At 35.0% G+C, this 23,481-nt stretch overlaps 1 protein-coding gene across 1 annotated transcript in view; it reads right to left on the reverse strand.

The window, feature by feature from the left end:
- The window catches only part of LOC126762080 (G protein alpha i subunit), a 33,507-nt gene extending 12,087 nt beyond the window's left edge, over positions 1–21,420 (reverse strand). Inside the window, exon 1 of the mRNA XM_050478574.1 lies at positions 20,717–21,420. Coding sequence (XP_050334531.1) covers positions 20,717–20,837 — 121 coding nt within the window. The 5' untranslated portion in view covers positions 20,838–21,420. The remainder of the gene's footprint in view (positions 1–20,716) is intronic.
- Positions 21,421–23,481: the final 2,061 nt, after the last annotated feature.

Consider the following 23,481-nt stretch of genomic DNA (forward strand, 5'->3'; position numbering starts at 1 on the left):
AGTCTGGTAACTTATGCCTATTTTCATGACTTCTTTGGTGGTTTTTTATAGGAAAATTATCTTGAATATTTATAGTGTTTTTATTTAAATATTGACAATATAAAAAGATTTATTTGAAAAAATTTAATACTTTATTACTGTTATTATTGTCACTCGAAGTTGGAACCTCAAAAAAAATGCAAGCGGGTGGTCCGGGTGATTTTGGCTCTTGATTATTAATCTATAGATAGTATGTCATTCTGGTCGGAACTACTTAAGATAAATTTCAAGGGTAAATAACAAAATGGCGGACTTTGAAAAAAAGTCCTTTTATTTTAGCAAAGAAAGGGTTGTAAAATAAAAAGTTAGGGGTGAAAAAAATTCTCGTTAGTACCGACGAGAACTATAAGTGTGTAGAACAGCCTGTTAAAATTTGAAAGCAATCGGTTCAGTAGAAAAAAAGTTAGGACCTGAGCCGATCAGAAAAACAATGTTTTGAGAAAAACGCGTTCAACAACTCCGAGGCGCTCTAGAAAACTCGTTATAACTCAAGAAATATTTCGAATTTCTGTCTGAAATTTTCACAGTATTTTCTCAAGACATTGTACTTTCAAATTAAGCAAAAAAAATTTTTAATTTTTTGAATCCAAGTTACCAGACTACTACATTAAGCCAATTCACCGGGCTCTGAGATGCTTCAACGTTAGTGCTTTGACTGACTTGAAGTGGTGTCCTCCAAAATCCTTAGCCACATGGCGTGAGTGCCAATGGGACAGTGTCCAGTAGGACGCCTATCATTGAGACTATGTGGACCTTGGTAAAAATTGTTAGTACAGGTAACTTAATGAATCTTTTGCGTTCCACTCTAGGTAAGAAGACTTATTAGACTATTACCACGCCCGCAATATAAATGTAACGGTTCTGTTAAAAACTAAATGTGCGATTAATCTATAATAATATATGTTACGTTGTGAAAATGACCAACCATTTTTCTTTTATCCTCATATATGTACCTGCCCTATATTACATATTCGATTTGTGGAACTTCACTCAAGGTTCTACAAATATTCAGTTCATTAAGTTTGTGTCTCTGAATTCATCATGTTGTCAACCGTAAGCAAGCCCTCGCACATACACACATACAAATACACAGTATGATTAAAGTAGTTCGAGCAAAAGTTGCGTAAAATTCCAAAGTGTTTCGAGCAATTCGTGTTATTATGCAATTTGGTGAAAGAAAATATATTAAACCTTATCTCATTATGTATTGCTTATGGCGTTCGCACAATGTACAAATTTAGTTAAGTTGTTTGAATATGGCAAGGCAAAAAAATACACTAAAAACAAAAACAAAACCACTAAAAACAATAGCGAAGTAAAAGCAAACAAAAGCTCATTGAAAGTACTGATAATGTTGGCATCAAATGTCGATAAAAGAAATTGCAACATAAACAAATGTATATAAACAACAAAAACAAAAAACGACACAATTTTTTAGCGCCAATAAAAGATGGACTGATTGCTTAAGTGTGTGCATTCATTGGGCGCAGAGCGAACAAATTGTGCATTCGTTATGCGTTTGTAGATACCAATTTATATATGTGTATGTGTGTATGTTTGTTCGTATGTATATACATAATATACATATATTTGGGAATATAAATTGGGAGACATTTAAGTTTTGTTGATAGCGTGTTGGAGTGTTGCTATTGGCACTTTGCTTTTGGTTGCCACTTACAGTTCTATTTTACTCGTCAAGATATGTGTCAATAAATTCCACTTCACTTAAAATTACAATATTTTCGAAGTCAAAGTTCGACAAAAAAACAAGAAAAATTTTAACTTCGGCTCTACGAGGCTATAATACCCTTTACAGGTTCAAGCTTTCATACAAGAACTTGATTTTGATGGTTGAGGTTATATGGCACTTATACCAACGATTTTTCCAGTCCTCGAAACACTTTTCACCTTCAGCTCCTTCAGCGAATTTTGTTTTATCTCTTCGATCGACTGAAAACGGGTTCCACAGAGCGGCAATTTCTGTTTGGGGAACAAGAAAAAATCACACGCAGCCAAATCTGGTGAATACGGTGGTTGATAGATGGTATTCATTGCGTTTTTGTCTTTAAATTCGGCCACAATAGTGGCTCAATGGTGCATTATCATTGTGTAAGATCCATGAATGTTTTTCCACAATTCCGGCCGTTTTCGACGGATGTTCTCACTCAAATATACAGCCCGATAGGACTCCTTATTGACCGTCTGCCTCTCCAGAACAAATTCATGATGCACCAAACCACGAAAATCGAAAAAAACAATGTGCATCACATTGATTTTTGAGTGGCTTTAGTTAACTTGAGGTCAAACGCATAAACCCATGACTCATCGACAGCTATAATACTCTCCATGAATGTGGGATCGGAATTCGCACGATCAAGCCTGAAAAAAATTCAGCTTTATCGGAACGAGTCGAGCAAGAACGCGTTTCATACCCAAAATATCCACCAAAATCATTCGATCGGACTAGTGAGAGATGTCGAACTCTCTTGTCATCTCTCTAACAGTTGCCTGATGATTTTCAAGCACCATATCCTTCACTTTTTTAATACTTTCATTAGTTGAAGAGGTCGAAGTTCGCGCTCATATTTGGCATAGTAATTAAGAACAGCCCTACCAACTTAGAGGAATACATTTTTCTGAAATTTCATTTACCCGGGAAATTTAACTTACAATTTCCATGTATTTTTTTGTCGCAATGTATGCTATAGTGGTCCGATCAGAACAATTTCTTTAGAGATTACACTGTTAACTGTGTTAATTATCCATGCCAAATTTCGTCAAAATATCTCGTCACATAAAAAAAGTTTCCGACAAAAGGACTTCATTCCGAAAGAAGAGCAGATTCTTCGACTCAACTCGTGATCCATATCATTTATATTTATTTATAAACCTTATAAAATCTCCGACGTCTCTTTCTAGGTGTTATAAACTTTACGATATACTTAACATACCCTGTTCAGGGTATAAAAAATCAAAAGTAGCTCATTGAATGAATGACCACCACAAAACTCAGCTCCAAAATGCCAAATTCGTACAAGTGGATCATCAGCCGCTTTCAGCCAGAAGACGAAAGAAAAAAAAAATAATTGTGTCAAAGCTTTGCTGGACCATTATTCTCTGTTTGCAGCTAACGCAAAGCAGCCAGAAATATTAACAAATAAAATTAAAACAAAATCGTTGCATAATTTATTGCCATAGTCATAACAATACTTCGATGAAGCACCGTTAACTGTGTTAACAATAGGCGCACGAGTCGCAAACAATAAACAAGCGAGTGGCTTCAGCGCTACCGGCTTCAAGTTTGAGAGCAAATAATAAATAAATGTGGAATATATCGGGTGATTTTATTTGAGGTTAGGATTTTCATGCATTAGTATTTGACAGATCACGTGGGATTTCAGACATGGTGTCAAAGAGAAAGATGCTCAGTATGCTTTGACATTTCATCATGAATAGACTTACTAACGAGCAACGCTTGCAAATCATTGAATTTTATTACCAAAATCAGTGTTCGGTTCGAAATGTGTTTCGCGCTTTACGTCCGATTTATGGTCTACATAATCGACCAAGTGAGCAAACAATTAATGCGATTGTGACCAAGTTTCGCACTCAGTTTACTTTATTGAAGTGCATTGGAAAATAAACCAACCACACGAATGCGTACAGTGCGTACAGAAGAGAATATTGCGTCTGTTTCTGAGAGTGTGGCTGAAGACCGTGAAATGTCGATTCGTCGCCGTTCGCAGCAATTGGGTTTGTGTTATTCGACCACATGGAAGATTTTACGCAAAGATCTTGGTGTAAAACCGTATAAAATACAGCTCGTGCAAGAACTGAAGCCGAACGATCTGCCACAACGTCGAATTTTCAGTGAATGGGCCCTAGAAAAGTTGGCAGAAAATCCGCTTTTTTATCGACAAATTTTGTTCAGCGATGAGGCTCATTTCTGGTTGAATGGCTACGTAAATAAGCAAAATTGCCGCATTTGGGGTGAAGAGCAACCAGAAGCCGTTCAAGAACTGCCCATGCATCCCGAAAAATGCACTGTTTGGTGTGGTTTGTACGCTGGTGGAATCATTGGACCGTATTTTTTCAAAGATGCTGTTGGACGCAACGTTACGGTGAATGGCGATCGCTATCGTTCGATGCTAACAAACTTTTTGTTGCCAAAAATGGAAGAACTGAACTTGGTTGACATGTGGTTTCAACAAGATGGCGCTACATGCCACACAGCTCGCGATTCTATGGCCATTTTGAGGGAAAACTTCGGAGAACAATTCATCTCAAGAAATGGACCCGTAAGTTGGCCACCAAGATCATGCGATTTAACGCCTTTAGACTATTTTTTGTGGGGCTACGTCAAGTCTAAAGTCTACAGAAATAAGCCAGCAACTATTCCAGCTTTGGAAGACAACATTTCCGAAGAAATTCGGGCTATCCCGGCCGAAATGCTCGAAAAAGTTGCCCAAAATTGGACTTTCCGAATGGACCACCTAAGACGCAGCCGCGGTCAACATTTAAATGAAATTATCTTCAAAAAGTAAATGTCATGAACCAATCTAACGTTTCAAATAAAGAACCGATGAGATTTTGCAAATTTTATGCGTTTTTTTTTTTTAAAAAAGTTATCAAGCTCTTAAAAAATCACCCGATATTATGCATAAATAATTCTCTCGATACAATATAAGAGCGCATATTTGCATACATATGGACCTATAGTATATATTAATATGCAATTATCGCTGATAGGTCAGCTGACGACATGTATTATGTACATATGTATGTATGGTGTCATTTACCCCAGTCACTGCTGTCGGCTTTTTGTTACACGCCTACTTTTGAACATATAATGACTTGATTGTAATCGGGAGTCAGTATAAGCCAATATAAAGAGAGAGAAAGAGAGCTCACAAAAAATAACTTCGCAGCTTTACAACTCTGGTTCAAAGACTACGCACCGTTTGCTTTCTCTGCTGGGTATTTGCGATTTACTCTTATCTCACCTCTCTACCGGAAATGTACATACATATTAGTTGTTGTCTGTCGTACACGTACAGACACATACATATGTACACACACATGCCCGGGCCATATCTTGCTTCAATATTTATGCAACATTACAAAGTTATTAAAAAGCCTTCGCATATTACTTGCCATGAAATTGGCCTATAAAATAATACAGATAATAATTATCACATTGGAAGAAATATTTTAATAATATTTTCAGTTGACGCTAAAAAATTACTCACAGCTAAAGTAGTCATTATCATTTTTCGAGTTTCTGTGTCATCTGATTATTGTTGATGATTGAAAAATGTTGAAAATTATCTATAAAATACAGTTTTACTTTACTCTCTCTCTGTCTCTCTTTCCCTCTGGTAGAGCAAGAATAGTATAAATCAAGATAAACTTTACCTTCACATACCGGCAGAAAATCAGCTGACGCACATTTATTTAGTAGATAACTTTTACTAACGCATAATTGTACTAAACTATATAAAGACATGTTAAAAATACCAATAAACAAGATTTTTAACTTAACTTAAAGGGGTACTCTGGTTTAGAAGCCCGAATTTTAGTTATTTTTTTGGCGCGATAAAAAAAAAATCAAAAATTATTTTGACTAAATTTAAAAAAATTGCAGGTCGGCGAAGTAGAGACTGGTGAAACAATGGCTCGCCCTGGTGTGCAGGATATAAATCCTTTCAGTGACCTAAAAAAAAATTTATGCGAAATGCTTGAAGAGCAAAAGGGTAGTTATCGCAATACGAAACGTTTTTGAAAAAAAAAAAAAAAAATTACAAAATGGTGGAGGTTTGAAAAAAAAGTTTCGTATTTTCCGTTTTTTTGTGGTTCGGAATTAAAAAAAAAAAAAAAAAAATCTTTCGAAAGCTCTTCGTAGTGCGATACTATAATATACATATAAGAAAGCTCTGTGTAAAATTTCATGTGAATCGGTGGAGTAGAACTTGAGATATCATGCACACCGTTTCTAGAAAAGTAGTTATGAGAAAAACGAGTTTAAAGTTTGAGAACTAGTCGCGCGCAGTCGGAGTCGGAATCACAAAATGAGCTGTAACTCGGAAAATAATTTGAATTTCGAAAAATCCTCTTAGGGACATTTTCTTGAAGGGTTATACTATAAAAATATGCAAAAAAAAATCGATTTTTTCGAATTTCTAAACCAGAATACCCCCTTAATTTAGTGTTTTTCCATATATAAATATATACACATACATACTATACATATGAAGACTCATTTGTATGCATTTCGATAACAATTTCAGGCGATAAAAAATTATTTATCAAATCAGCATTGGTAATTGTTTGATTTTATATAACTTAAGTGTTGTAATTATTGTGCAATTTTTTGCGAGTACTAACGTCGTATAAGTAAATAAAACAAAATACGGTTTAAAAAAAAATAAATTTAAAAAAATAGTTGATAAGTTAAAATTAAACAAGAAAAAATCTTAACTTCGGTACAACTGAAGAAATAATATCCAGAACTTGATTTTGATCGAAAATTTTGTTTTTAAGAGCGATGATTTCTTTTCAAATAAGATGCAATAATTGTTATGGAAATTTAAATGTTTTTTGTTTAGTGTGCAGCATATTCGTTACAATTAAATTCTGAATATAAAATCATTAAAATGGTCATCACGACTTCTTTTGCAGGAACGAATTCGATGAATCCAATTTTGGAGTACTTTTTGCACAATATCAAGTCGTATGCCATGAATAGCACGATCAATACTGACGCCTAAAGCTTGAAGAGAGTCTGGTTTATTGTTGAAGACCAATGACTTCAAATAACTCCACAAAAAGTTCTAATTTTGTTAAATCACAACTTCTATGAGGCAATTCAATGTCACAATTTGTTGAAATAATCGAATCTCCAAACTCAAAATTCGGTTGTTGCACGTGCTGTGTGACATGTAAGTAGTCCCGTCTTGTTGGAACCATATTTTGTCAAAATCAATTTTCTCCCATTGTGGCCATAAAAAGTTTGATATCAACGATCTATACCGCTCTCCATTGACCAAAAACCGCACCAAACTATTAATTTAGGTGAATGTAATGGTTGTTCATGAATAGCTTTTGGACTTTCTAAGTATGTATGTATAATATATGCTATAGTGGACTCTGCTATCGAACGATTATTTTGATAATAAAATTGAGCACCTTCTTTGGGGGAAAAAAGGACGGGTGAAAGATCGATATTTTGACTCCGCTAATTTTCAATCAGTCTAAAACTGGGGTTAAACCATTATTAAATGAGCACCTTCTTTGGGGAAAAAAGGACGGGTGAAAGATCGATATTTTGACCCAATATCGAAAAAACCGCTAATTTTCAATCAAAAAATCTCAAACTAAAATTTCAGATCAACAGCAAAGCTGAATATCCAAGACGCCAAGGTAATGCTCTGGCAGTCTAAAACAAGGTGAAACCATTATTAGGGCCTATCGACAAAATCTCGTCAAAATCAAGCGAGTGATTGTCGAAATGATAACGATCGGCCTCATAGATCGGTTAAAAACTATTTGGAAAACAGCAGCTGTCAAAGCTCCAGTGAGAATTTCATGACATTTCATTGATTGAAAGTGAAGTTATTGCGTTTTAAGTGTCAGTATGTTTGTGTTATCTGTGCGAAAATGAGCTTCGAATAAAGAGCCAACATTAAATTTTGTTTTAAAATTGGTAAAACCTTTACCGAAACGTTTCAATTGATGAAACAAGTTTATGGCGATGATTGCCTATCCCGTAGCAGAGTGCACGAGTGGTTTCAACGTTTTCAAATTGGTCGTGAGGACATAAATGACGATCAACATGTGGGCCAATCAAAATCCGTGATCACCGGAAATTTCATCGAAACTGTGCGTGAATTCATCAAAAATCAGCCGAAATCATCATTGAAATTCATGGAAATGGATTGAACATCTCCAAAACATCGACTTATCGCATTTTGACCGAACATTTGGGCTTACGAAAGGTATGTGCACCGTTTGTTCTGCACAAATTGACTGACGACCGAAAATTTCTCAGAATCCACCATTAAAGAGGTCAAAAAGGACAAAAACTTCCTTTACAATATTGTGACTGGTGACGAAACGTGGTGTTTCCAATATGATCCCGAAACGAAACGCCAGAGTGCTGAATAGAAGGCATCGGACGAGCCGAAACCCAAAAAATCGCGCATGGAGAAGTCAAAAGTGAAGACAATGCTGATTTGTTGTTATAATTTCAGGGTATTGTCCACAAACGTTTTGAAGCGTTTGGTGCGCCGTATTTGACTTGTTCGGTCCGAATATCGCGAAGATGAAAGTTGACGTTTGTTGCACGATAATGCGCCGTCTCAATGATCGACGCTTGTGACCGATTATTTGACCAAAAATCACATTTTAACCATTAACCACTCCCCGTATTCACCTGATATGGCACCGTGCGACTTCTTCCTATTCGAAAAAAATGCAAAGGCTTGCACAAAATAAATTGATTTTGCCGAAAAAACCATTTGTTCTGTTTTTTTAAGTCCTGCATGCCTTGTATTATATATGTACATATATCTACCTATGTATGTATCTCGATTAGTTTAAGGTAGCACAAATAATCGTTAGGAGAATTTGAGAATTATACTCTGCGCATGTTATATTGATGATGTACCATATAGTAAGTACAAACATACATGTATAGACTCCAATTATAAATTGTTATATATTAATTAAGTAAAAGCAATAGCTAACCTAACCTCAGTGAATTAAAAATGAGTGAGTAATTTCACTTTCCAGCGAAGGCGACTATTTGTGCGGTGACAATGTTGACTGGGCTGATTGTAAATAGCAGCGGCGGCACGTCGCCGGCACATAAACTAATTTCTTTTGTACTTACAGAACTGAATATAAATAAACGTGAATATAAGAAAGTCAACTTTAGAAAAGTCTAAAAGCACACGCCTCAACAAAATTAATATTATACACTACGCACATATGTACATACATACATACATATGTACCTTGCAGTACATAACATTTTCATAAAAATTCTAGATCCATAAATTTTGTTCGTTTCAAAAGCTTGTGGCACCAGCTGTTACCGACTTACTCATTTATGTCAAAGTGGTGATTTCCATTTAATTCGCGCTTTTATTTGTTATTACAACAAAAAATTTAAACAATGCCAAACTCTTATCAATACTCAAGTATATTCCCTGAGCGTCATTCATTTATGTACACATCCATTTGCATGTATGTGTGTATGTGTGTGCATATATCCGTGTATTTCTTATCTATATTGACATTGCTCTCTCCTCTGCCTTCGACTTGCTGGCTTGTTTTGCCAAGACAACTGAGCAAATAAGCACATTGAATTGCTCTATAGATACCCATACATATTATAAGGGGCATAAAAATATACAAATGTACATATATACTACATACGTATGTATATAGTACATATACATACTTACATGCACTGTTGATTAAATCGCTTAGTTCGAAATGCATTAAATCAAAGCACGCAATCAGACTTCAATTTTCTGCTGATTACTCAACAATGCTTAGATTATATACATAAGTATGTACATAAGTATAAATAAAATATAGATGTATTTAAATAAGATATATAATCATATATGCATATCCCCTTATGTATATAGCTGTGTGTTGGCTAAACTTCTTCATTTTAATGTGACCCGACAAATTGAGTTTTGAGCGGCTCTTTTGATCTCAAAAAAATTCTTGCCATCAAAAGAACTAGTCTCGTTTTCAAGGGATCCGCAGCAAAAAAGAAAACACTGTTTGCTATTAATAGATGAAAAGTTTCAACTGTCCGACTAAAAAGATCTGTCGATTTTGTAAACCAAATCTTAAAAATGATCGGTTGATGGGCAAAATGCTAGAAAAACCCAATCGTGGTACATCAAAAGCTGTTTATGACGTACATATAAACACGAACAACCTCTTTATACGAACCCGATATTAAACAGATGTTTTGGGGTTCCAAGATAAGACCATAAAACTTATTCACTTGTCAACCACGATAAAGCAATGAATGACTGTTTAAGTATAAAAGGTCATATAGCAAAATGATTCTTTTTCGGTCAAAAGACCTGACATAAAATATAGATTTGGCGCTAAACGATTTTTTAGTCAATCCCCCCAGAAATAGTTCTCAACTCCAGGGAAAATATTTTCAATACTTTTATTGTTGTTGAAGCAGCAGAAAATATCCCTGAAGGAACTTAGTGGAAAGTTGCCAAGTTCGCAGTACTTGGCTGGCTAAAAATCCGGGTTCGTTCCGGTTAGTTAGATCCGACTGTGATGGGAACAGATGGGAACGACTAAGCAAAGTTTTCTGATAACGGCGATGACGACAAAAAAGTGGCTTCTTGAGGAGAAACGGATGTGTGCAATATTTCAGTTCAATATCTCAAAAACTGAGGGACTAACTGAAGCATACATACTTAAGTATATACACATATGGTCAGACGAACATTGCTAAACCGACTCAGCTCAGCTCGTCAAGCTGATCATTTATGCATGTTCGTTTTTAGGGTATCCGACATTTTTTCTGGGTGTTACAAACTTCGAGGCAAACTCGGTTTAGGGTTTAATAAAATAATTGTCTAGGCGAATATAATGGCTGGAATTTAAATAAAAATTAATGGCCAAAAATCTAAAAGGTTATGTATACATACATATATAAATGATCAGGATGACGAGACGAGTTGAAATCCGGGTGACTGTCTGTCTGCCCGTCCGTCCGCCCGTGCAAGTTGTAACTTGAGTAAAAATTGAGATATCTTGATGAAACTTGGTATGCGCGTCCCTTAGTAAACAAAAGTACGAGTTCGTGGATAGGCGTTATCGGATCACTGCCACTATAAAGTGTCATAAATAAGGACTAAATAAAGATATAACTCTCTAAATTGGCACAAGGGGGCAAACAATTTTTAAAAAGTGGTTCCGCCCTCCAATAAGCTTAATGTAAATATATGTAAATAACGGGATAAAATTTTGTAAAAAAGTGTGACCGAAAATTGCCCAAATCCAATCAAAACTGTTCAAGTCTCTGGGTACTGAATATCTGGACCCCAGTAATTATAGTTGACTTTTGACCGAAAATATCGGTCAATGTGTGAAATATATAGATAATAGAAATTCTGTGTATAATGGGTTGAATGGCAATACTTCCCTGAACCCTCATATACCTAATACATATAAAGATTTTCAAATTTACAGGTGGCTTTATGTTGCATACATACATATATCGGCTAACATTCGAGTTACATACATACTTATGTACTTACATATATCAATGAAAATGAGAGAACGTGTTTTACACATAGCAGTGTGTCATTGTGCCTAAAATAGATAAAATTGGGCGAAAACTTGATCTAGCCCTCATATAACTAATAGCAGGATTTACGAACTGACTTTACTCCATATGATTGGTGAAATTAATCCTGGGAACATTTTTTTTATTATGTGGCATGATAATAGTTAATAGATAAAATCGATTCGATACTACTTCAACTCCCATATACATACATACATACATACTAAATTTCGGTAGTGAAAAAGCCTTTTCGCATTTCTAATCAAAGTTAAACTTATTTTTTTTTATATATTTATACTAGGAAATAAATAAAACAATTATGTACCATTTTGGTCGACCACTTTTTGCCATTTTTCCGCTAAAGACATTATTCCATCAGTGTAAAACTTTCATCATTTCCAGAACGGAAGCGAGCGAACCATTGTTGTGCAAAACGAGCTGATACAGCATCGTCTCCGTAAACTTCACAAATTTCATTGGTGGCTTGCGTGGCATTATTCACTTTTTTATCCAAAAATTTCAAAATATAGCAAATTTTTTCATTATTTTCACTCTTTTTTGAACAGCTGTAACTTTCTTTCAACTTCCCCGAATTTAATTTTTGGTTAAATGAAGCTTAAAAACTCACCTTTCCAACACTATATGGTATGACACAATGTGATTGGTAGCAATGGAAATATACGACTGCAACGACACTATTGACAAAATACGAAAGACTTTTTCGACTTTTTTGATTTTCGTTTTTCTAGCAAACCTTATCTCGAATATGTCGGTCAGTGTATCAGTTATACTATATGGTATACTATGTGTACATAAGTATGTAAGTATATGAAATTGCTTGAATTTCGATCCTCTGGTTGACTTTTCAGGTCTTAAAATATTTGGCTTTGATTCCTGCAAGTTGCAAGAAATGTTCGGTTTCACCCGAACTTAGCCCTTCTTTACTTGTTTGTTTCGACTCTGTGCAGCTCTAAACTAACCTATATAATTTTTCATATGTAATTATGTATTTATAAACATTTATATTTGTAAACTATGTATATACTATATATTCTTTATTTGAATATTAAATTGGCACTCAACCGACTTATTTTATGTAAGACTTATACACACAAAACACACACATGCATAATTTTCATATTAACTCAACAAGTGGCCACCCTAAATAAATAATGCTCACTTAATACTTGCGGAGTGAGGGTGTTTTTGAGGCAGCACGTAGCGCATGAATAACGGAATTTATGTTTGCTGCACATAAACAAAAACAAACCAGAAACAAAATAGCAAAAAACGACGACTTCCTCGTGCAACAATTGCGAAAATTCAAATAAATTGAGGCTAAATTATATGAGTTTGTATGCAGAGAATGAAGAAGTGAACATTGTGGACCACAATACGAAAATTTAATTCAATAGAGGAAAATAAAACTCAACAGTGCAACAACACGGCGGTGCGGTTATGAAAGTGGACAACCTTTTAGCAAAAACAAAAAAAAAAACACGAGAAAAAATGTTAACTTCGGCTGCACCGAAGCTATAATACCCTTCACAGGTTCATTTTGATAGCATAATAGGTTATAAAAAGATCTTTTTCTTAATTAAGATCGGTCAGTTATATGACAGCTACATATTACTATATGCTGTGGTCAGATCTAAGCAATATGTACGGATTGTGGCAATGCCTTTGATAATAATCTTTGTCAAATAAAACAAATAAAAGAAGTTTCCATATAAGGACTTGAGTTTCATCGGTCAATTGCGTGGCGGGACTAATTCGCATTATACAGACGGACCGACAGACATGACTAAATCGGCTCAGCTGGTTACGCTGGCCTGAAAAGGGTTCAGGTTGTAATAACTGCAATGAAATTGAATTCATTAAAACTGCAAGTTAAAAATAATTATTCGTTCGGCAATTCAGAGATATTTTAGACATTTTATAAATGAATCGTATTTAAAAACTTTTTTGTTGTATGCCATGAAGTAAGGTTAAATGGTATCCCAAAGGCGCCGGTCGGCGAGAATGTGCTGTGAGTGAGTATGTGGAATTTTAGAAGCATGAAGTCATCCACAAAGTACCACTGTAACTGTAATGCACTTATATATATACTTGTACATACACTTACTGACATACATACATATAAACATACTCACTTATGTGCAACATCCGAGTGGAGATCAGTAATTTCATTTACAAACACCCGACACAATGCAAAAATTATGTTTGTGTGGGAGACATCTATATACATACATATGTACATAGTTTATATTTATGTATGTGGGTAAAAACAGCGAATTAAAATGGCAATTCATTCCAAAACAAAGGGAAATACATCACCGATATGTATGTATGTCTATGTGTTAGTTTATTCCAAAGCAGGCCTGACATTCAACGCTGTCAAGCAAAAGCTTTGCGGCATTTACGCTTTGAGGTCGACATCTACAACAACAATAACAACAAGCAAAATTGTGATGCATACATGTATGTACATATGTATGTATTTGTAGGTAAATTGGTTGATCTGCTGGTGTGGCGCATTTTCATTTAATGTCAATTTATGTGTTGTGACGATTGTGTCAGCGACAATGAAGCTGCTTAAAAAACAATAATAATAAAAACAATAGCACTTCAAATAGACAAATTAAATTCGTTTATTTGTGCTCGCCCTTAAATATGTACAACATAAGAATACGCGAAGACACGTAATATTCCAGAAGACTGACCAATGTTTTCGGTCGACTTAATACTTAATTTAATGACGCGCCAAATCTGCAATAAACTTCATACGATGGGACATCTCGATTGTAGATGGATTAAAGCAAGCTTGCTCTGCAGATAAAATTTGGACTCCGTAGACGAATCAGAATGATTTCGAGAAATTATAAGTTCTTAGGTTTATTCCTTAACACAAAATTTTGCAAAATCTTAAATCCGATCTAAAGAAAAAGGATATATAAACAAAGAAAATTTTTAAAAAGCACCCAAATAGATTCTGTAACGCATTCTTTCTCGCCCCATATAAAAAAAGAAAAAAAGTCCTATAAGTTCCTAGACTCAAGGCGCAAGAGAAAGCATACTTTTGCAGATGACTACTATGTAAGTGACAAAAGACTGGTTATTAAAAGTGTACGAGAAAGATTAGGCAGTTGGCATCTAAGAAGACTGCATGAGTCATATTCTGCGTGATAAAGTTGTCAGAAAAAGCAAAGACTTTCCTATCAGTAAGCGAGGAGAGTGTTCTTGTTCTCTTTCTATCACATTTGAAAAAGTTACTATCTGGGGCGAATTTTCGAGTCGAGTTACGGGTTATCGCAGCCATGAAGGCCTACTTTACCAGAAGACATATTTTTCAGATGACTTAGTAAATCAAGTCTTTAGCTCGTTAGAAACCTACGATGAGAAATAAGTTGGTATTTTTCAAAATTTTTCTTTTTTCTTTTGGAAGTTAAGTACTTATCACCCCTTCCTTATATAATCAGACAAGAAGATTGTGAGAACTGCATCGTTATAGCCAAGCTGCGCTTCAATATGCCCAACCGGCGAAGCTTCATATTTAGATAAGGGTCAAGAATATTCAAGAAACTTTGCAAAAAACTAAAATACCAATTAGAAAAAAAATTAACCTAAAAGTGTTTATAAGCCCAAACCTATCCGTAATCTTCAAACTTATAATTGTTGTCTAAGTAATTTAATGTAAGCTCTAACTTTATAGAGAAAAACTAGATGACAGAGAATAGATAGATCGGACTGTTTTACTATGAATATATGAACTTAACTCAAGGCTCTTTCCCATTTCTAAGCTCGGTCAAAATTTGTTTCATAAATTTTAATTCACTTATGGTAATTGGTTATGTTAAAACACATTTTTTAGAAATATACTTACATATGTTATTATTGAAAAAATATATATTTTTGGATATTTCGATCAAATTTGACTTGGACCTGGGCTGGTCCATTTAAACTGCGCGCGCATCCGATACATTTTATTCATTGATCGTGAAGTAATCGAAGACTTGTCATCCACCACCTCTGTTACTGATGACAATATCGAAAAAGTTAAAGAAACTGTGTGTGTTTGGTAAATATTTGGGGTATGATGCGTGTCAGTGCTAGACTCGTACCTAAATATCTCGTATCTTTTGCAAAAACAATGTCGTGTAGAGGAACTAAAGACCCTACATCTAGCAAACTTATCATTACTGTTGTCGAAACGTGGGTTCATGAATATGACATCGAAACTGTCCAGCCGAGGCTTATAACAAGTCTATGGCAAATTTGATTAATTATTGTAATGCTGTTTTGGTCTATTTTGAATGCGATAAGAAAGTTTTTAACGTGAATATGTTTATTTTTTTGTCAGTTCAGATCAAATTTGATCAGCTGGTATTATAAATATTTTCCCTAAACAAACATGTGCAATAGAAAAACAAATTGTTTAAAAAGTGGCCCACAAAGTCAAATTGTATAATATAGTAAGCAATATAATTCGATTTCACAATAAATGAAATACTATACATATAATACAAAGTACGTACATACATACAGACAACAACTGAACTTACTTATAAGGTTCATATTTCCTTGCGCGTTACTTATGCTGTTGCTTATATTGCATTTTTACCGTACTAAATACAAGCCAAGTATGTATATACATACATACACACTTATATACTTACATACATATGTAGCTGCATAAGATATTTACATAAAAAGTCGTTTACCTAGTCGTTGGTACGGTGTAATTTGTGTTCGTAATTAGCCACATACACGGCAAGCCAAATCTCAGCTGTATTTATTTCAAAGTAATCCATTGTTGGGCTGGTACCTCAAAGCAAAAAAAGCAACAAAACAACAGAAGAAAAACTGTAATAATTAAATAGTCAACCAAACTTCTACGCTTTACTATCTAATCTCCCCTTGAACCATTTTGAGGTCAATGAAATTAAAGCGGAGTTGGTAAACTCCTGACAAGATCAAAAGTTTGTCACGCTGACACCTTCTGCACTGAAAATTTCATAATTCATTTTCGCCTATAAAAAGTACCCGAAGGCGTCACAATAAAAAACAGCCGCCGAATCAGCATTTACTTAAGATTTATCTTGGCAACAATAAAACAACAATGGTGAGAGATGAAAGCGACGGCGGCCGCGTTTTTCGCTAGTAAATGTATGAGCTTGCATTTGAGTCATACTAATGACGTTCTCGAGGGGATATTTCGGCGGCTGTAGGGAATGCAAAACAAAACAGAATACAGCTTATGATGTGCGTGGCGTGTGTGTGGGTGTGTGCTTGTACTTTACGGCTAAAGGTATTCTTCTGCTTATGACCAGTTAGTGACGCATTCCAAGATTAAAAGCTATTTCATTTGCGCCAACAATTTACCTGGCCTCCTCGAGTACTCTTAAAGCTGAGAAATTGGAACCTGCATATACATGTATACATACATATGTATATGCATGTGTGTTGGTAAATATGCAATAAATCTTGTAGAAATATTAAATTTGTTTTGTTTTCTATTGTTTTTGCTGGTTGGCAATGAAACATTTAATTGTCGTTGTTTATCTTATAGATTTAACTCAACTGAGCAACAGTTTTTCTCTAGAGAAGGCATAAAAAACAAGTGAAGTATATTTGTACGTTTCTACAGTGTTGTAAAAAATAATAGAGATACTTTGCTAGACAGTTTGCACGCGGTATCTTTAAAATTTTTTAACATTTTATTGTTCAGTTTGTATGGTAGCCATCAAAGCATTATTAATCTTAAGGTATGACGGGACTTAAAATATCAGCACTGAAGAAAGAGCTACGGCACTTTTGCGGGCGCATTTCACGGTAACAATTTGGAAAGACCAGTGTCTATTCGTACTCGAACATAAGCCATCCCGTGCTTAGATTGGTTAATCGCAAGACAACTGTTTACTGCGGACTCTATCAGGTGGGTTAGGGCTTCGTTCGCGAATTAAAGTTTTCGGGGGCGGACGGTATCTTTCCAGCACTTTTACAACATGGAGAGCAGGTTCTACTGCCACACATATCCCTGAACCATGGAGGGACGAAAGTGATCTTTATACCCAAGGTAGGAAGGAAGGACTATTCTCAGGCGAAATTCTTCAGGCCAATTAGTCTGATCTTCTTCTTACTAAAATGTAAGGATCGTGGATTATGAAATAAGGTCGAAGACGCTGAAAACTTCACCGCTGCATGCCAACCAGCATGCTTACAGAACTGACAGATCAACTAATACTGCTCTGTACCAGCTAACCTCGAAGATACTGGAAGGAGGGGAAGTAATGGTGTGCGCCTTCCTAGAAATCGAAGTGCCAGAGCACTGAAGAAAAGGAATGAAGCAGCACCGATGCGTAGATGGATAGAGGCCGTACTGCACACCAGAATAGCTGAAACCACGGTATGGCATATTAGGATTTGTCTCGGCACTGAAAGAGGCTGCCAACAGGGTGTAATGCTATCCCCCCTGTTATGAATCCTTGTCGAGGACGAGCTACTTGTTCAGTTAATCAAACTCTCCATACATATGAGAAGTTTTCCGAGCATATAGTATTTCAAGCAGAGGTCTTTGCGATAAGTCGGAGCGTAGAAATAAACCTCGAACGTAACGAACATATAGCCATACTTAACGATAGTCAAACGGCACTTATCTGTGTCCACAAGATCACATCGGCACTGGTGCAAGAGTGTAGAGAACGTCTGAACCCTTGTATGAGATCGCCGTATTGACTTGTGCTATAATTATAAATTTTGACTTGATCGACCTATTGTTAACAGAAGAATAAGTAGGTCGAAAGCAGAAAACATGACAGAATCGAAAAATCTATACAAGTTTAAACATTGTTTTATAAATGAATTTTTTTTCTTCCTATATATGTAGGTATGTACATGTATGTATATATCGTCTATTTAAGTATGAAACAAGTGCCGTTCGTTCTCCTCGAATGGAATTTACATGTATGTATATCATAATAAAATGTATATATTTTGCTCGTTTCTCCACTTTTCACAACAGTGTAGCTCCCCTAATAATAAAGTAGACACTTGAGTTTGTACTGGTGTAGTTATGTATTTCTATTTGAAGCGTGTGAACAGCTTTTTATAGTGCATTGTGTTTTGAGAAATAACCAGCTGTTGCTTTTTTATGTGATCATCATTCACAAAACACAGCTGAGGTCAAAGTTGACGGTTGTATATATTTAATTACTGTTACAAATGTATATAAAGCATGGAAGAGAAAAACAGGTGAATTGTTAAACGATGTGAAATTTAATTGCAGAAGAAGGTACAGGTGGACAAAACTACGTTTGGAAAGAAATTAAAAGTGTATTTGTTGGAGTGCTTTCCTTGAGTTGTCTTACTCATAGATATAGTATATTTATGTATCAATATTATATTGTAATTATGCAATTAAGGACAGTCCTTCCATTTCAATTCCGAATTATGTTAGAATGTACAATAATTGTGTGGGTAAATAGGAGCAGAAAAAATAGTAGAATTTAAGGCGCACACCTGGAGGAAAAGTTATTTGTTACCGATGTCATCTTACCCTAAGAGGCCAAGCTCAAAGCTATTGAGAAGGAGGTTTTAGATGAATACACGCACAAACAAGTGGGTCGGGTTATTCGAGATTTCTTTGCTTATATCGCGGCCATCCAAGAATGAATTAGCTTGCTACAGTATCCAGAACGAAGCTGCGCAAAGGTCACTCTGGATAGTCGTGGCAACTCGAGCTCTTCGTCTGCCATCTTAAGTTATTTTTTAGTTTTTCGTATTCCACGGTCCAATTTGAAGGTGCGAGGAGTTTAATCCAATGTGTAATACATAACGTTATTGCGCATAGGTGACGACCGTCCACGATTACCGGATTTTTTTTCTTCGATGTAACCATGTTTGGCTCTTTTTTTTATTTATACAGATTCCATTTAATAACCTAATGAGAAGTAGGCTGCGATTTAGCATCCCCCGATTTCGGGGTTAAAATGGGTATGTGCGGATATAGGAGGCAATAAGCAAATATCTTAAGAACCATAAGTCGGCGGCAACTATATATGTATGTACATATGTACCTATGTATATATTTTCTTGATCTGAAGGACCTCCTCCTGCTATTCTAAAATTTACCCAAGAAATATTTAGCAACGAGTTTCCCCCCGCCTGCATAAAATTCCATTTTATCTCTAACATAAGTATGTACATACATACATATGTATGTACATATTTTCTAAAAATTTCCTATTCATCATCTCAACATCTGGCTAATTATGTGCTTACTAATCTTATCCGGAAACAGTTTGATATAATTGTTTACTATTCAACAGTTATTTATAGTAAATTCAAGCCTTTTAATTTAGCAAAGCAAATGTCATGAATGTGTACATGTTTATGACGGTTTTAGTAGGCTTGAGAGGTTTATTGTTTATAAATATGCGAGATTTACGTGACATTTTAATTGTTTAATTCTTTTGAAGTTATATTCTTTAACACAGATAAGAAATACTGATACAGAGAAGTGTGAGTATTATTAAATCTGGCTTTCAATTTTATATGTAAATAATTATGAGATCTTGATAAATAAAAATAATAATGATTTCAAAAAGTCATCAAGCAAATAAAAGCGACCAAAGCGCTTCTTGACGTTTTTTTAGGGTCAAGGACCCACTCTTGTCGCCGGGTATGCACTAAATTTCAAACTACATTGTATCGAATTACAGCGGTACATTTACGTACCTACACATGTACATATGTATGGATGTAGGTACATATGTCGGTAGCTACGTGCTAACAACACTGGCAATGCATAATTTTATGATGTCTGCTGTACTATGCATACGCAAGCGCAACGCTGCAAAATAAACGAAAAACAATTAAAACGGCTATGAGGCCGAGACACAATATTTTCACCACACACACCTTTTTCACACAGGTAGAAAATGTGTGAATCTCCCCACACACACTGCACAGCAAAAATAACAACAACAAAAATACGTATATATGTAAAACTCTCCCCTCGCTTTCAACGACTCGACAATAGAGCAACAACAAATTATTGCAACAAAAACGTTCCCCTGCCGCCGGCGCGTCAATGTTAATTCTTTTGGACGTTTTACAATGTTTCGAAAATCCAAATAAGTACACACACTGTCAATAATTACTAAACATATTTCTTGGAATTGCGCAAGCACGGGCTTTTCAGGCATTTTATAATCAGCAGAGAGATAACGACCAAATTTAAGCAGAAACACTATGGGAATATGCCAGCAGTAGCAATTATTCCAATAATTAATTAAAAGTAATCTTTGATATTGGAAATTAATATAAAAAAAAACATACCCAAAAGCAGCAATTTCACCTCTGCAGCCGCACGCTCTGCATCTCTTTGCAGCACCCGATCGATGTTTTTCGAATGTTCCACCGCCTCCTTATCGCGCGATGTACTCACAGCACAACCCATTTTTTATTGCAATTAATTTTTATTTTTAATAACTTTTTTTTGCTAGTTTAGTAGCGACACTTCACACTACACCAAGAGATACGAAATTTGCACCGAAATCCAAACCACTGAGACCGCCGATAAATAGTTTATGGTTGAGCTACTCCAGTCGCTGAGTATTCACAAAGCACAGTTACGGTTGCAATTTGCAATTAGGCCTTCGCGTGTAAATTTGTCGATTTTTGGTTGTTTTTTTTCACCAACTGCTCTTTCACGGACGCACGCGTTGATTCTTTTCCTTTCTTTTTCACTGTCGCGTCTGCGCGAATCCACTTTCCTTGGTGCTTCTACCAACCAAATAACTTCGATTTACTATATTTCACTATCAAAAACTTGCGATTTTCACTTTCGTACTCAATTTTGTTGTAATTATTTATTTCTAATCGCAAATGCACATAATTATTTTATTTGCCAATGCAGATTGTAATTTATGATTCACCACTTGAATATTCCTTTTGCTTCTTCACGCACAAATACAATTTACAATTCGTCCGCTAGTTTCACACCACACTACTATTTGGTCAAATGTTTGCGTTGAACTGGCGATCGGCAACAGTGTTTGCAACACGATAGGGTAAAAAATGTGCCGCATGGTGAGTATAATGATGTAGGGAAATGTGTTTTCTTTTCGTAAATTTATTTGAATATAATTTCAATAAATGCTTGAAATTTATGTATATTATTTTACAGCTAGTATTTTTTAACTTGCACTTTCAAGAAATCGTAGAATTTTTATTTTATTTTAATAAACTTTTAGGCATTTTTGATCGTTGTAAACTGTTGGTGTTGGCATTACTGTTTCTTAATTTTGACAGTATTGTTCACCACTAATTCACTGGTGTAATATCTTCGAATATTGTAATTTGTGTATTTAATATTATTTAGTACATCGCTCTACAATATTCAACTATAAAACTGCTACAAATATTATTTAAAAATGTGTGCAATCAAGTGGTGTCAGAGAATGTAGATTATAAGTGTAATTATAAATATGCATTCTCTGTTGCTGTACTTATTAAAGGTTGTGTTCCTTGCTAGACAGCGTTTACAGTTACAAATGGTGATGGTATTAGCTGATATAACAAAGTTAGCTGCAATTCGGCGCTCTGATCGTGTTCATTAAATTAGTATGAATTTGAAATTGTTTTCAATTTGTATTATAAAGCAAAATTTGCAACAAATGTTAATGAAAAACATTTTTAACACTTGAGAACGAAGCTATGCCATTGGATCAAGCAAGTATCTTAAACAATTTGAAGATTTTCACTATTTACTCTTGCAGCTATTTAGACAGGCTATAAAAAATTATTCGAGACGGTTGCCATATTAGACTAGGGCAGATAACTTCAAAGTAAAAAAAAAATTGGCCGGCTTTAGATAAAATGGATATGGTCAGACAGATAAGGCTCTCCAGATCAAGAATATACATACATATATACATTAGGGTGTTTTGTTTTTTTATTCAACTATTACTTTTTTTCAACCCCGTCACGAAATTTCCTTGGAAATACCCTAAAAAAATTCCCTGAAAATTTTAGCCCTTAATATTAACATTAAGAACTGGACCAAGCCACGTAAAAATTTTCCATTGAAAATACACTACAATTTAATCTTTAAATTCCTACAGATCAGAGGCATTTTATGGCATCGCTTTGACTTTAGACACATATGTATTTCTCAGAATTGTTCACTCTACAAAAGTGCTCAGTGCAACAAAGTCGTAACTCACACCGGCGAGGTAGTACGGGGCTCTAAACCTGATTTTTCCATGAAATTCGCATTTTTTGTACTTATCTCGTAAATGCCAAGAGCTACAGAAAAAATGTTCATGACAAACTTGTAGGAAATTTGATTTGCTACAAAAAAGGTCCGAGGTCAAAATCGCTATCATTAATACTTTTCGAGATATTCAGCTTTTTAAGTAAGGCTGTATGGAATTTTCATAGATTTTTTATTACATACCATCTATGAAGATTCTACAAAGCTTTACTTAAAAAGCCGAATATCTCGAGAAGTATTAATGATAGCGGTTTTGACCACGGAACTTTTTTGTAGCAAATAAAATTTCCGTCGCGGGAAACTTATAGTTTTCAAGATATTTGCGTTTAAAGTTCAAAACTGCTTGAGGTACGTATTTTTTCGAGTTAAAAGTAATTAGTAAGAAGAATAATTACGCAAAAAAATGTATACACCCCAGTATTGAACCGACCAGGGTTATATTATATTAAATTTTAAATTTCCAACATAGTATTTTGCAAAAAAAAATAAGTGCTAGTAATTAAATTTAAATATGATAATTAAATTAATTTTTTTATACTTCTTAAAAATTATATATAGTAAATCTGAAATAACAGTCGACAAGTCGCGGCGTTGTTCGTAGAACACATACATTAAAAGTATCGAAAATAAAGGGCATGTGGAACATCGCCAAAGAATTCCAATCGTTACAGTCGCGGGAAAGCTGCATTCCCTTCAGAAAAAGGGCTTATTTTGACGGAGAAGATTTGCAGAATGCACAAACAGCCGATGGTGCTCTCTGGGGTCGGAAATAGCACCGTCGGTACGTTTAAACGCACCAAATTTTTATTTTATTTGATTTTATTTG

Source organism: Bactrocera neohumeralis, chromosome 6 (genome assembly GCF_024586455.1).
Source record: "Bactrocera neohumeralis isolate Rockhampton chromosome 6, APGP_CSIRO_Bneo_wtdbg2-racon-allhic-juicebox.fasta_v2, whole genome shotgun sequence".
Lineage (NCBI taxonomy): Eukaryota > Metazoa > Arthropoda > Insecta > Diptera > Tephritidae > Bactrocera > Bactrocera neohumeralis.